Source organism: Oncorhynchus clarkii, chromosome 28, assembly GCF_045791955.1.
Source record: "Oncorhynchus clarkii lewisi isolate Uvic-CL-2024 chromosome 28, UVic_Ocla_1.0, whole genome shotgun sequence".
NCBI lineage: Eukaryota > Metazoa > Chordata > Actinopteri > Salmoniformes > Salmonidae > Oncorhynchus > Oncorhynchus clarkii.
In genome coordinates this window covers 4,380,977-4,394,687 of record NC_092174.1, presented here as the reverse complement: position 1 = coordinate 4,394,687, position 13,711 = coordinate 4,380,977, and the positions used below count along the sequence as shown (strand labels likewise).

At 45.3% G+C, this 13,711-nt stretch overlaps 2 protein-coding genes across 6 annotated transcripts in view; one reads left to right on the top strand and one right to left on the bottom strand.

Moving 5' to 3' along the window:
* The first annotated feature begins 1,273 nt into the window (after window positions 1-1,273).
* Window positions 1,274-2,570, top strand: LOC139387102 (SFT2 domain containing 3). The gene has a single exon (XM_071133106.1). It carries the CDS (start codon window positions 1,326-1,328, stop codon window positions 1,998-2,000), a length of 675 nt encoding a protein of 224 aa, XP_070989207.1. The 5' UTR covers window positions 1,274-1,325; the 3' UTR covers window positions 2,001-2,570.
* A 215-nt stretch (window positions 2,571-2,785) lies between these two features.
* Window positions 2,786-13,711, bottom strand: part of LOC139386593 (WD repeat domain 33) — a 42,861-nt gene continuing 31,935 nt past the window's right edge. Inside the window, exons 13-23 of one of the 5 annotated variants that reach the window (XM_071132272.1) lie at window positions 12,635-12,721; window positions 12,278-12,417; window positions 12,025-12,135; window positions 10,387-11,157; window positions 10,001-10,061; window positions 7,115-7,439; window positions 6,682-6,774; window positions 5,847-6,007; window positions 5,589-5,693; window positions 4,988-5,188; window positions 2,786-4,251 (exon numbers count right to left, since the gene is read on the bottom strand). In XM_071132272.1, coding sequence (XP_070988373.1) covers window positions 4,139-4,251; window positions 4,988-5,188; window positions 5,589-5,693; window positions 5,847-6,007; window positions 6,682-6,774; window positions 7,115-7,439; window positions 10,001-10,061; window positions 10,387-11,157; window positions 12,025-12,135; window positions 12,278-12,417; window positions 12,635-12,721 — 2,168 coding nt within the window. In that variant the 3' untranslated portion in view covers window positions 2,786-4,138. The remainder of the gene's footprint in view (window positions 4,252-4,987; window positions 5,189-5,588; window positions 5,694-5,846; window positions 6,008-6,681; window positions 6,775-7,114; window positions 7,440-10,000; window positions 10,062-10,386; window positions 11,158-12,024; window positions 12,136-12,277; window positions 12,418-12,634; window positions 12,722-13,711) is intronic. The other 4 variants (XM_071132275.1, XM_071132273.1, XM_071132274.1 and 1 more) reach the window with 4 other exon arrangements.

The window sequence follows — 13,711 nt, the reverse complement described above, 5'->3', positions numbered from 1 at the left end:
AACTGTACCTACATATTAGCTCAACTAACCGGTGTCCCCGCACATTGATCCTGTACCGGTACCCCCCTATATATAGTCTTGCTATTGTTATTTTACTGCTGCTCTTCAATTACTTGTTAATATTATTTCTTATTCTTATCCATATTTTTTTTTAACTGCATTGTTGGTTAGGGGCTCATATGTAAACATTTCACTGTAAGATGTACAACTGTTGTATTCGACGCATGTGACTAATATACTTTAATTTGATTTAAATGTGACCAATAAAAATTTATTTGAGAGAATTCCAAGAGTGTGCAAAGCTGTCATCAAGGCAAAGGGTGGCTACTTTCAAGAATCTCAAATACAAAAATATATATTTTGATTTGTTTAACACTATATTGGTTACTAAATGATTCCATATGTGTTATTTCATAGTTTTGATATCTTCACTATTATTCAACAATGTATAAAATTGTGAAGATAAAGAAAAACCCTGGAATGAGTATGTGTGTCTAAACGTTGGTACTGTTTATGTTGAAGAAATTGCCATAGCGGTGCAATTTAGAAGTAGCACAAAAACCCGCAACTAGCGACCAATGCATTTTCACCCCCGACATCGTTTTCAAAGTTGCCCAATTTCAGGAAAGCTGCAGACATGACAACCCTGAGTGTGGTTTGAATTGGGACAATTGCGTAATATGTACCATACGGCAACGTGATTACGCAAAATGTGTGCACGCTGTGTCTCTCTGAGGGAAATGAATGGCGTTTTTGTATGTGTTTTGGATAAACACCGAAAATAAGTTATGTGGTAATAACATGCTTAGGATATGTTACACGTTTTGTTCTATGACATCATATTCATCAGCTAACGTCACTTATTGTGAATTTTGACAAATGTATGTAATAATAAAATAAAACTAATCACAAAGGCTTCATAATTCATTAAGGTCATGTTAACTGACTTATGTCAGAAAAAACGCATAGGATGTCCTAAACCTGTGTTAACCTCAAACCTTATTTTCAGTGTGTATTGCAAAACCCTATTCTTTCCCAAAAGGGATGGCTGAACGAACCAGAGCGAACTCATTTCCGGGATTTAGGACTACAACTATAGTGAAAAAAAGATATAGTGGTGAGTGGTTTCTGAAGGATAATTCTAATTGTTTCGTAAATTCCTTCTTGTGTTTGAATATAAGCACAATACAAATTGACATTGATTAAAATGTTATATTTTTAATGAGTTATCCACAATGTAAACGTGACGTCATCATTTGTGCTGCAGGCAGAATACTCAGTCGCACATAAAGGAAATTTGTCAACATACAAGTCGACGAGAAGTTATGGCGGAATTAAATCGAAGTCTTCAAGAATATCTGGCCCAGTCTAAAGGTGGTGCCAAGACTATATCTCAGTCCAGCTCAAGTACGACCATAGATATCGAATCCACTTCAGTAGCTGGGAGCTGGTTCGGTAGCTGGTCGAGCCCGTTCTCTGGTTCCAGCAGTCGCGGCGGAGGTTCGACAGGCCAAGGGTTAGGCAGCGGCTATTCCTGGCCGTGGTCTACGGAGCCAGACCCATGTCTTCCGGGAATGAGTCGCTCGCAACGACTGGTCGCTTTCGGAGTGTGTATTGCGTTCTCAGCGTTGTGCTTTGGACTGTCCGCCCTGTACGCACCCTTGTTGCTGTTGTATGCGCGCAAATTTGCCCTTCTCTGGTCTCTCGGCTCTCTTTTCGCGATTCTGGGAGCAGCTATACTGCGGGGACCCAGCAAGCTTATAGCGAGGCCGACTCCCAGCGCGTTGGTGTATCTGTGCTCTATTGGAGGTACACTTTATGCAGCGCTCAGCCTTCACAGCACCATACTTACCGCCGTCGGAGCCATTGTCCAGGTTGCCGTAATCGTTGGGTACATCGTCTCTTTGCTGCCGGGCGGTAGCGCAGGAATTCGATTCATGGGAGGGATGGCAGTGTCTGCTATCAAAAGGACTGTCACGGGTAAAACGATGCCAATTTAACCACCACTTCAATTAATCCGAACGGACTTTTGCCCTCTTGTGAATAGGACTGAATGACTAGTTTAGAGTGCACTAGCAAAACAATGTCATAATGTGGCCCATGACAATGGTGTTAATTCCTTTTCTCTTGTAATTTACTTCTGATGGACCAACATGCCCAGTAATATATCAGAATAAGACTCAAATGGAACAGACCAGCAGAGAACTATGAAGCCTCATGTCTTTTTTTCAACTAATAAAATGTGCAATCTTATCATGGAATGTATTTTCTATCCTGAACCAAGGGATAGAATATTGGCCTAGAGTGAATGAAATACTGGTGCAGGACCAAGGGAATAGCACCAAAAGTACCAATTCTGCATGCCAGGCAAGCTAAATCAAGCGTATTTCTAAAACCGTAGGCTATTTGAAAGTCTGTATTCAGGTCTGGCTAGTTTCAAATGCATATTTCCTGTCTTTCCTTGAGGTTTTACTTATCCTAACTTCCTCCTTTAGGTAATCACTTATTGAGACTATCCAAAAAGGCTATGTATGGTCTTAGGTTCTGATTCAATATAAACCTTCCTTTAGATTGCCAATATGCTTACGAGTCATGATAATGGTGTCTCAATTAACGGTTAATGTGATGACGTGGGCTCTACTAGCCTGGTTCCATATATTTATGGTCATTGTCACTCCAAACCAGGGAGATGGCAAGACCGGTCTAGGACCAGGCTATGGGTGTACAAGTACACACTCTTCCCCCCCCCCCCCCTGTACAAAGAATGAAAGACCAGAAACGAGGGTGACATTTTGCACACATTTCTATTAGTCTCATACAAAAAAAATGGACAAAAGCAATATGACAATCTCATGACAAACTGTACATTTAGAAAGAGAGGAAGGCCGCCTCGATATTCAGGGGAGCCCGGCGATGAGACAGTGATTCTTCTTCTCTCCATTATTGGACATTTAAAAATGAACTTAAATAAATGGAGCCGAGGACTTGGGGGGAATAACATATTCAACGCCCTGTTCTGTTTGTTAACTACCAGTGACAAACAGGACTTCTGAGCATCCCAAATAGCACCCTATTCCCTATATAGTGCATTACTTTTGACCATACCCCTATGGGCCATGTTAAAAAGTAGTGCTCCATATAGGGAATAGGGTGCCATTTGGGATGCACCCATATAGCCAAGGACCAAATCCTCTCCTGGAATAATGAATCTTGAAACGTGGGCATTTTCAGTGTGGCGCCACACCCTCTGAACATTTTCAGATATAAATGTAATGTACAAAGTGGACATGGTTCTCTATTCTTCCCAAAACAAACAAAAGTTGTCTGATCTGTACATTGTATTCCTATCTGCAAAGTTCAAGATCCTGGACTCTTTCTATTATGTGTGATTGATACAGTACATGTAGAAAAGAGAAACTATGGGCAGTTCACATTATCACATGAAGTGTGTCCAGGGGTTTATTCAGGAGGGTGCAGCATTACAAAACATTCAGACAGAAATATGTTGAGAACAGACAATTCTTTCTAATGCAGAATGAGGAATCCTACCAATGCCTGTCTGCAATGTTCTAAACGTTGCACCCTCCTGAATAAATCCCAGGTTTCTTGCCTGTTACAATGCTTTGTTCAAACCACACTGACAAAAAACATTCTGTTATGTGGCCCATGTCTGAACTTGGAATAGAAACCTTGACCAATCAGTGATTGCTTCAGCTTGCAATATCCATCCTGCGACCAATCAGGATGAGTATGGCAAAGAGCCATAGGGCGGAATCTGTCGTCTAAAGGATCCAAATGTAAAGATAGCAACTCGTCCATCTCGTAGTGAGAGACCTGAGGCTTTCGACACATACAGCAATAAAGGCCCTTTCCCACTCCACGAGGCCCCTATACACACAGTAAACAATCCATCCTCCAGCCTTACAAGCAGGCCTGAAGAGGTGTAGTCTGAGCCCAGAGATGATCCACTGATCTGGGGGACAGGAGGTGGCGGTAGTGGTTGTGTATCTCTTTTTGGTCCCTGTCCTCTTTGCGGGGGGGGGGGGTGAATAGGAGAGAAAAGGGGATGGGGAGGTAAGAGAATGGAGGTTTGGTGGGGAGCAGGTAGGTCGATTGGTAGCGAGTTGTTCCTTCAGTCCTACCGGCCACGCCCTCCTCCCCTGGAGGCCCCGCGGGGCGCCCCCCTCCAGCCCCCTCTGCCGCCGCGGGTCGAGGGGCCGTAGCCGCCTTCCTCTCTCTGGGGCGGTCGGCCTGGAGAGAGCAGAGGGAGAAGAGACTGGGGTTGGACTCCGTTCCATTTCAAATTAGGACATAAAACCACTTAACCCTAATACCAACAAAGAATTACATGCAAAGACAGATTATAGTCTCAATACAGTGCATTCGGAAAGTATTCAGACGCCTTGACCTTTTCCACATTTTGTTACGTTAGTCTTATTCTAAAATATATTTAAATAATAAAAACAATCTACACACAATACACCATAATGATAAAGCAAAAACAGGTTATACATTTTTGCAAAACTATGTAAAAACAAGTTCTCATTTACAACTGCGACCTGGCCAAGATAAAGCAAAGCAGTTTGACAAACAACAACACAGAGTTACACATGGAATAAACATACAGTCAATAACACAATGGAAAAGTCTATATACAGTGTGTGCAAATTAAGTAAGATTAGGGAGGTAAAGGCAATAAATAGGCCACAGTGGTGAAATAATTACAATTTAGCAATTAAACACTGAAGTGATAGATGTGCAGAAAAAGAATGTGCATAACAAAATGTGGAAAATGTCAAGGGGTCTGAATACCTTCCGAATGCACTGTGTACTGTAAGAGAAATAAAGGCATGGTGGGCTAGGCTAGTAGTTGAAAGTCTCCATGACATGACAAGTAATGGATACATGAATCACAGCCTTAGCATCAGTCATTGTCACATAAACACGCACACACAAACACCCCCCCTAACCCCTCTCCCCTGCATACCTGTTGTCCTGTCCTCTACCCCTGCTCCCGGGGAGTCTTGGTCTCCGGTGCCCGGGCCGTCGTGCCACGGGCGTTTGCGTGGGGGCAGCGAGGCCATGTCCATGCCCTGCAGGGAGGAGGAGCGCTCACGGCTGGCAGGGGACGGGCTGTCATGCAGTGGGCCGTGCTCGGGGCGCTGGCCTTCTCTGTATGCCTCGTGACCTGGGAGCACACAGGCACACACACACAGACGCACACACACGCAATTACATGAATACAGTAATTTCCCAACAGGGTCAAAATGGGGGAGATGTGGATAAAACGAACACTATTACTCACACTACGTGTGGCACTATTTATTTCATAACCTGGCGCTGAGCTGTCAAAATGAACCCCTAAAAAATGAATTCCTTAGTAGTGTCGCACTAAAAATCCTCTGGGGCTGCCATATACATTGATTAGCCCTTTCACTACCTTGAACGTATACATTACGTGGAGTGAGACTGGCTGCTAGCCATGATTTCTGTAAGGGTTAGCCTACTATGCTATTATTTCCTTGTGGCTAGCGTTGGGAGCTGTTGGCCTGCCACGCAACCCTGGTTCGATAAGACAGCCCCTTTACCTTGATCTTGCCCGCCCTCCCAGGCCTCCTGACTTCTGCCTCCCTCATAGTGTGGGGGGAACTCATCAGGGGTGGGGAGCAAGCCCTGGCGTCCACCACCACCACCTGAGGTAACAACCGAGGGATGAATGAAAGATAGGACCCATAGATTGATGGACAGATACAGACAGACGAGAAAGAGGTAGAGAGAGAACTAGATAAGGACAGAGACAGATAGATCATAAAAGAGGGACAGATAACAAACTCAGCTGGTCTCACCTCCTCCTCTGGGTGGGCCCCCTCCTCGGGGGGGTCTCCCCCTCCCTCCGTTGTCCCAACCTCCGGCCATCTCATTTGAGGTGTCAAAGTTCTCTTCCTGCCCACCAAACTCATCAGGGAACCCCCTCCCCCCAGGGCGACCCTGTCCAACCCCTCTGTACCTGCACAGAAAAGAGACGCCGTTTGAGTGGAGATACAGAAGGCCCGTTGAAACATCCATGCTCCACTGTCCATGCTTTACCCTTTCCTTCGAAAAAGGAGAGGTTCACACTTCAGGACACTAAGGCTATAAAGCAAATCACATATGATTGTGCTTACTCTCAGCAGTGTGATATGTGATACTGCAACTGCTAGTCAAAATACATGATTCAAAACAGAACCTCCGCTGCTGTTTTTTAGAGGAAACATCCACTAAGATAACTTGGGAAATTAAAAAGCAGTGCACTAGACAGCCGACAACACACCTTTTAAATTCATTTTCCCAGACATTTGCAGAGATTGCATTCAGGGTGAACTATGCACATGTCGGCTCAAGAGTAAATTACCTTTAAAAGTCTGTTATAATGCACTGCTCTATAATGCGACTTGGATTGAATCCTGGCCTTGGTATGCATAATATCTGTGTTCTAGTTTTTACAGTGTATTTTGACAGTACGTAGTTAGTAGGAAAGTTGGTCTGCGGGTTAGTCAACGAGTTTGTAGGAAGGCTAGGTTGCCAGTTAGGACAGTTTGTGAGTCAGTAGAAAAGCTGGTTGGCGAGTTAGTAGGAAAGCTAGGTGGTGAGTTGGTAGGTACAGTGAGTTAGTAGGCGAGTTAGTAGGAAAGTTAGACCCACGTGTCGTCTGAGTCCTGGCCATGCCTTGGTGGAGGCAGTCTGTCTCTCTGCCTCTGGTCAAACTCCTCTCCTGGACTCCCATAACCACCAAACCTGACATGCACACACGCACATAAGCCCATAGTTTGAGCAACCCGAGGCAGAAGCAACCCATAGATCCACTAATATAGTAAGTTAAGGGTCAGAGCAAAGGTAGGTTTGAAAGAGGGGGTTCCCTGATGACGAAGGTTTGGGTTAAGATGAGAATGATGAAAAAGTAGGTAAGAGGTGAGATTTAAGGTGTAGAGGTACAGGTAAACATTATGAGAGCTTAGGTGAGATTTCAAGTAAGTATAAAGATGTAGGTTAGAGAGCCGGTAGAGGTGGCGGCACGGACGTAAGTTTAGACAGACGCGAGGTTAAAGGTCACAACCAAAAAGCAAGGTAAGCTCACCTGTCGTCCCTGCGACCTCGGAACTCTCCCCCATCACGGGGGAATCTTTCCTCAGAAGAGCCCCAGTTTCCCCCATTTCCCCCTCCTCCCCCTTGCCCCCCTCCTCTGTGGCCTCCCTGGTATTCCTGGCTGGACCCTCTCCTCCAGCTCTCCTCTCCCCGTCCGTGGAAGTCCTGGCCACCTTCATTGAAGTCGTTGGATCGGCGCCCCTGCTGAGAGTCTCCCCAGTAAGAACCAGAGCCCTGGTCAGGGCCCCCAGGGCCGCCCTGCCCCTGGCCCCCAGGTGGAGGACCCATGTGGTGGTTGGGGGGCCCTCGGGTATCTCCTTGGGAGAATCGGAGACATCACAACAGAGGGCACATACTGAAATATAAGTCATCCTCTATAACGACTGCTGTACACATCTTTACTATTCATATACTGTCTTTACGCATCATTATATGTAAACTCTGCAAAAAAAGAAACGTCCTCTCACTGTTATTTTCAGCAAACTTAACATGTGTAAATATGTGCATGAACATAACAAGATTCAACAACTGAGACAAACTGAAATAGTTCCACAGACATGTGACTAACAGAAATTGAATAATGTGTCCCTGAACAAAGGGGGGGTTAAAATCAAAAGTAACAGTCAGTATCTGGTGTGACCACCAGCTACATTAAGTACTGCCGTGCATCTCCTCCTCATGAACTGCACCAGATTAGACAGTTCTGGCTGTGAGATGTTACCCCAATAGGCAACGGTGAGTTTGTGCCCATAGGCAACAGTGAGTTTGTGCCCATAGGCGACGTTGTTGCCAGTGATGTCTGGTGAGGACCTGCCTTACAACAGGCCTACAAGTCCAGCCTCTCTCAGCCTATTGCGGACAGTCTGAGCACTGATGGAGGGATTGTGTGTTCCTGGTGTAACTCGGGCAGTTGTTGCCATCCTGTACCTGTCCCGCAGGTGTGATGTTCGGATGTACCGATCCTGTGCAGGTGTTGTTACACGTGGTCTGCCACTGTCTCCCTGTAGCGCTGTCTTAGGCGTCTCACAGTACTGACATTGCAATTTATTGCCCTGGCCACATCTGCAGTCCTCATGCCTTCACGCAGATGAGCAGGGACTCTGGGCATCTTTCTTTTGGTGTTTTTCAGAGTCAGTAGAAAGGCCTCTTTAGTGTCCTATGTTTTCATAACTGTGACCTTAATTGCCTACCGTCTGTCAGCTGGTAGTGTCTTAACAACCGTTCCACAGGTGCATGTTCATTAATTGTTTATGGTTCATTGAACAAGCATGGGAAACCTGCCTAGAAGGCCAGTATCCTGGAGTTGCCTCTTCACTGTTGACATTGAGACTGGTGTTTTGCGGGTACTATTTAATGAAGCTGCCAGTTGAGGACTAGTGAGGTGTTTCTCAAACTAGACACCCCAATGTACTTGTCCTCTTGCTCTGTTGTGGACCGGGGCCTCCCACTCTTTCTATTCTGGTTAAAGCCAGTTTGCGCTGTTCTGTGAAGGGAGTAGTACACAGCGTTGTTTCCAGCTACAATAGTCATTTACAACATTAACAATGTCTACACTGTGTTTCTGATCAATTTGATGTTATTTTAAATGGACAAAAAAAAAAAAAAAAATTTCTAAATGACCCCAAACTTTTGAACGGTGGTGTATATATACACATATACACACGCCACATACTTCTGCCTCTACTCTTCTGTGAAAGCTTTCCACTAGTTGTTGGAACATTGCTGCGGGGACGTGCTTCCATTCAAGACCATTAGACCATTAGTGAGATTGGGCACTGATGTTGGGCAATTAGGCCTGGCTCGCAGTCAGCATTCCAATTCATCCCCAAAGGTGTTTGATGGAGTTGAGGTCAGGGCTCTGTGCAGGCCATTCAAGTTCTTCCACACAGATCTCAACAAACCATTTCTGTATGGACCTCACTTTTTTCAAAAGGGCATTGTCATGCTGAAAGAGGAAAGGGCCTTCCCCAAACTGTCATTGCATGCTAATTTCCCTTCACTGGAACTAAGGGGCCTAGCTCGAACCATGAAAAAACACCCCCAGAACATTATTCCTCCACCAACAAACTTTACAGTTGGAACTATGCATTGGGGCAGGTAGCGTTCTCCTGATATCTGCCAAACCCAGATTTGTCCGTGGGACCGCCAGAAAATGAATTTCCACTGCTCCAGAGCCGACGCTTGGCATTGTGCATCGTGATTTTAGGCTTGGCCATGGAAACCCATTTCATGAAGCTCACAAAGAACAGTTCTTGTGCTGATGTTGCTTCCAGAGGCAGTTTGGAAATTGGTAGTGAGTGTTGCAACTGAGGAGAGGCAATTTTTACACGCTACAGCACACGGTGTTCCTGTTTTGTCAGCTTGTGTGACTAGACCACTTCACAGCTGAGCCATTGTTGCGCCTAAACGTTTCCACTTCACAATAACAGCACTTACAGTTGCCCCGGGCAGCTCTAGCAGGGCAGAAATTTGACAAACGGACTGGTGGCAAACTGACGCTGCCCCGGTGAATGTCACTGAGCTCTTCAGTACGGGCCATTCTAATGCCAATGTTTATCGATGGAGATTGCATGGCTGTGAACTTGATTTTATAAACCTGTCAGCAACGGGTGTGGCTGAAATAGCCGAATCCATTAATTTCAAAGGTTGTCCAAATACCTTTGGCCATGTAGTGTATTTTGTTCCGGTCTCTGACATTGCGCGTTCAGATGTTTTTTCTGGATTATGTGTACATAGTTTATTTTTTTACTGCTAGGTATTACTGCACGGTTGAAGATAGAAACACAAGCATTTCACTGCAACTGCGATAACATCTGCAAATCTGTGTAAGCGACCAAAAAACGTTATCTTAGACTCGTGAGAATTTGTGTTCACCTACCTTTGCCATTGGGTCCTTGCTGTCCCATCCCATGCATCATGGGGCCAGTGTTTTGTCCCACCTGTGTGAAGTGGTGTTTTTAGGATTTGAGACTTTTTGTAAACAACACAAAGAGGCGTTTCAGTAAGCATTGAATTGAACCATCTTGGATCATTTCATGTTGCAACACAAACAGCCCTACTGCTTAAATATTGAATTTGAACTCAATGTAGCTAGCAAGTTGGCTAACCAACAAGACAATGTTGCTACAATTTCCACCACTGAACTACCCACCCCAGATTAACCTCTTTAGATTCAACAAAAGCTCTTGCCACATTCTTATGAAATGAGCCTACCTTCATATTTCTGACATTTATTTTGTTTTACAGCTAGTTTGACAATCTCACCTGGTGCTGCATGTAGGATGGAGGCCCCTGCATGTTGCCTGGTGGGCCCTGCATATTGCCTGGGGGTCCTTGCATGTTTCCAGGGGGTCCCTGCATGTTCCCGGGGGGTCCTTGCATGTTACCCGGTGGGGGCCCGTGCATCCCACCTGGGGGTGGCCCCTGCATGTTGCCCATCCCATGCATGCCCCCCATGCCTGGCATGTTGCCGTGTGTCCTGGGAGGGTTCTGCATGGGAGGCCCCATTCCCACCCCGCCCTGCATGGGTCCCTGTGGGCCCATCATATTCCCTTGAGGGGGCATCATGCCCCCCTGTGGTGGAGGTCCCTGGCCTCGAGGAGGGGGCCCCATCATTCCTCCCGGTGGGGGGCCCTGCATGTTTCCGGGGGGGCCCTGCATCCCTCTGGGTCCGGGAGGCATGCCGTGAGGCCCCTGGGGGCCCATGTTTCTGTGGGGGCCGGGGTGCCTCTGCATGCCTTGGGGCCCATGGAGGTCAGGGGGACCCATCATGCCCTGAGGAGGCCCCTGGTGGTGCTGGGACCCTGGAGGGGGGCCCATCTGGCCCGGACGCATGAACGGAGCCTGCATGACGCCAGGGCCCATGGGGGGCCCCATGTTGTGGGGCATCTGCTGAGGGGGCATGGACTGGGGGAAGCCCTGAGGAGGTGGGGGCATGGTTCCTCCCTGGCCAGGGAAAGGTGGCATGGGTCCTTGTGGACCTCCTGGGGGAGGCATGTTCCCGTCCATCTGATTCATACGGTCCATCTTCATTTGCTGGGGAAAATGATTCAGCCTATCATTCCTGATTCAGCGTATCATTTAAAAGGATAGTTCACGTTAAATCTATATCTGAGTAAAATTACACTTCACTTCAGTTGTGTCTTTCTGAAGGACCATGTTGAAATAATCCATAATAATCTATTCTATTATTATTTCTAATAATCTATTATTTTCGTCAGATTTCATGAACGTAAACAGCCGAGCTGGAACGTCCTCAAAAACACTAGCGTCGATACTCGCAAGAACCTGTCCATGTTTTCTTTCCCACGAGAATGTTATTTTTGCAATGAAACTTAAAAAATGTAATGCTCTGATACTTCCTATGTTCACGGGTCAGTTTTGTTCACATCTGAAAAGCAATACAGGTCTAAGAGCCTGCCACAGAGGAATGACGTCATCCGTGGAAGATGCATACAGATGCTCTGTGCTGTGGCTACGTGAGGACATAGTTCCAGTTCTGAGTAACCAAATTCCAGCAATTAATTCAGCAGTATGCACGTAAAAAAATCCCCGCTACCTCCAACTATCAGACTTAGTTTGAAGTATTTTTTAGGGAGTTTCGGCTTGTAGTGCAGCTCTGCTAACATCGGTCCGGCCGTTTCCGTTCATGAAATCTGACAATGGTAGCCTGAAGTAAATAATGGATTATTGTGGATTTTGTCACCATGGCCCTTCAGACACAACTCAAGTTAAGGCCCAAATATAGACTTTGCATGAACTATCCTTTTAATCTGAAACAAATGCCTGTAGCTGCACTGCAGGGCAAGGTTTGTTGACCTTTGACCTAAAATGCATTTCTCTTGCACATTTTTGTCACTGACACTTTTGTCACATTTTTTTGTTTCAAAGAGGACCTCTCACCTCTAGCATCATCGGGTTGGTGTTTGTCTTCCCATCCATTTTCTTCTCATCCATCCTTTCTTTCTTCTCTCCTCCCGGTGGCACGAGAGGCACCTTATTGTCCGCCCAGGCCTGAAGGAAGGAAAGGGGGAGGAGACAAAGGGAGAAAGAGTGAGAAATGTCACAGAGCAAATACTCAAATTTACTCACAACAGACCCGTCTTGCTTTTTTTTCTTGCTTCTTGCATACAAAAGTGACTCAAGACTAAGTTACCTGTTGGAATTGGGCAGGGATGGGTTTGGCATAGGGGACTTTCTTCTGTGGCACCTTCTTCTGGTCTTTCTGTAAAATCTCCTCAATCCCCCAATCCAGACCTGGGATGCTCATCTCCTCCTCGGCTGCAGTCTCTTTATCTTGAGAAAACAACATTACCCATAGTCCACCAATCTACCACTCCAACCTTGCTGGAACTGTATAGACTGTGGAAATCACAGCCCATTGCTGCAACCTTATTAGAGCTAATTCAACTGCAAAAGTAAACCTTAAACCCCCCCCCAAACCATCTCTTTGACTTAGATGAGACAAAGATTTGTTTGAGAAGTGTTAATGTGTGTACGTGTGTGTCCTCACCGCTTGCCTCTTGTTCCATGGCAGCTTTGAGCTGATCGGGGATCCCCATGCCAGGAATGGCAGCTAAGCTGTTTGGCTCCATGTCATCTGGAAAACAAACAGACCCAGAACCACAAGTCAAATGGTGACATCATGTAACCTTGACCGGACACGTGTCTGGCTGCAGTTAAAAAACTTTTTTTCTACAGTACTTCAAACACCTACTATAGAAAACATTCTTTAAGGTGATCAACGTGTGTTTTCCAAATTCTGCCAAATATTTCTGTTTTTAACTAGATAGTTCAGTTCTTCAGTTTGTTATTGAGGGTGAATACAAGGCTTTCCAATTGATAGCTATACATTTCTTTGCAGCAATAAGACCTAGCTTACAGAACTTTCGAGACACAATGAAATGATAGCACATACTGTACATTATCCCAAAATGACCATGCAATAGAGTTCCTTTTTGCATCTCCAACAGAGATGTGACATTTCTGGGTGCATTACATGCATTCTGGCAGGAGTGCATGAAATGTCCTATGAATGATCTTAAATTGCAGTAGTTAATGCCTTATGAGCAGGTATGAGCATTTTCACATACAGTGGGCAAAAAAGTATTTAGTCAGCCACCAATTGTGCAAGTTCTCACACTTAAAAAGATGAGAGAGGCCTGTAATTTTCATCATAGGTACACTTCAATTATGACAGACAAAATGAGAAAAAAAATCCAGAAAATCACATTGTCGGACTTTTAATGAATTTATTTGCAAATTATGGTGGAAAATAAGTATTTGGTGACCTACAAACAAGCAAGATTTCTGGCTCTCAGAGACCTGTAACTTCTTTAACTTCTTCGATATAGTGGGCGCTCTTTTAATTTTTGGATAAAAAAAACGTTCCCGTTTTAAACAAGATATTTTGTCACAAAAAGATGCTCGACTATGCATATAATTGACAGCTTTGGAAAGAAAACACTCTGACGTTTCCAAATCTGCAAAGATATTATCTGTGAGTGCCACATAACTGATGCTACAGGCAAAACCAAGATGAAATTTCAAACAGGAAATGCCCCAGATTTTGAAGGCGCTGTGTTCCAAT

Coding starts and splice junctions, on each gene's coding strand:
- LOC139387102 (XM_071133106.1), top strand. CDS start 1,326: ATGGCGGAATTAAATCGAAGTCTTCAAGAATATCTGGCCCAGTCTAAA.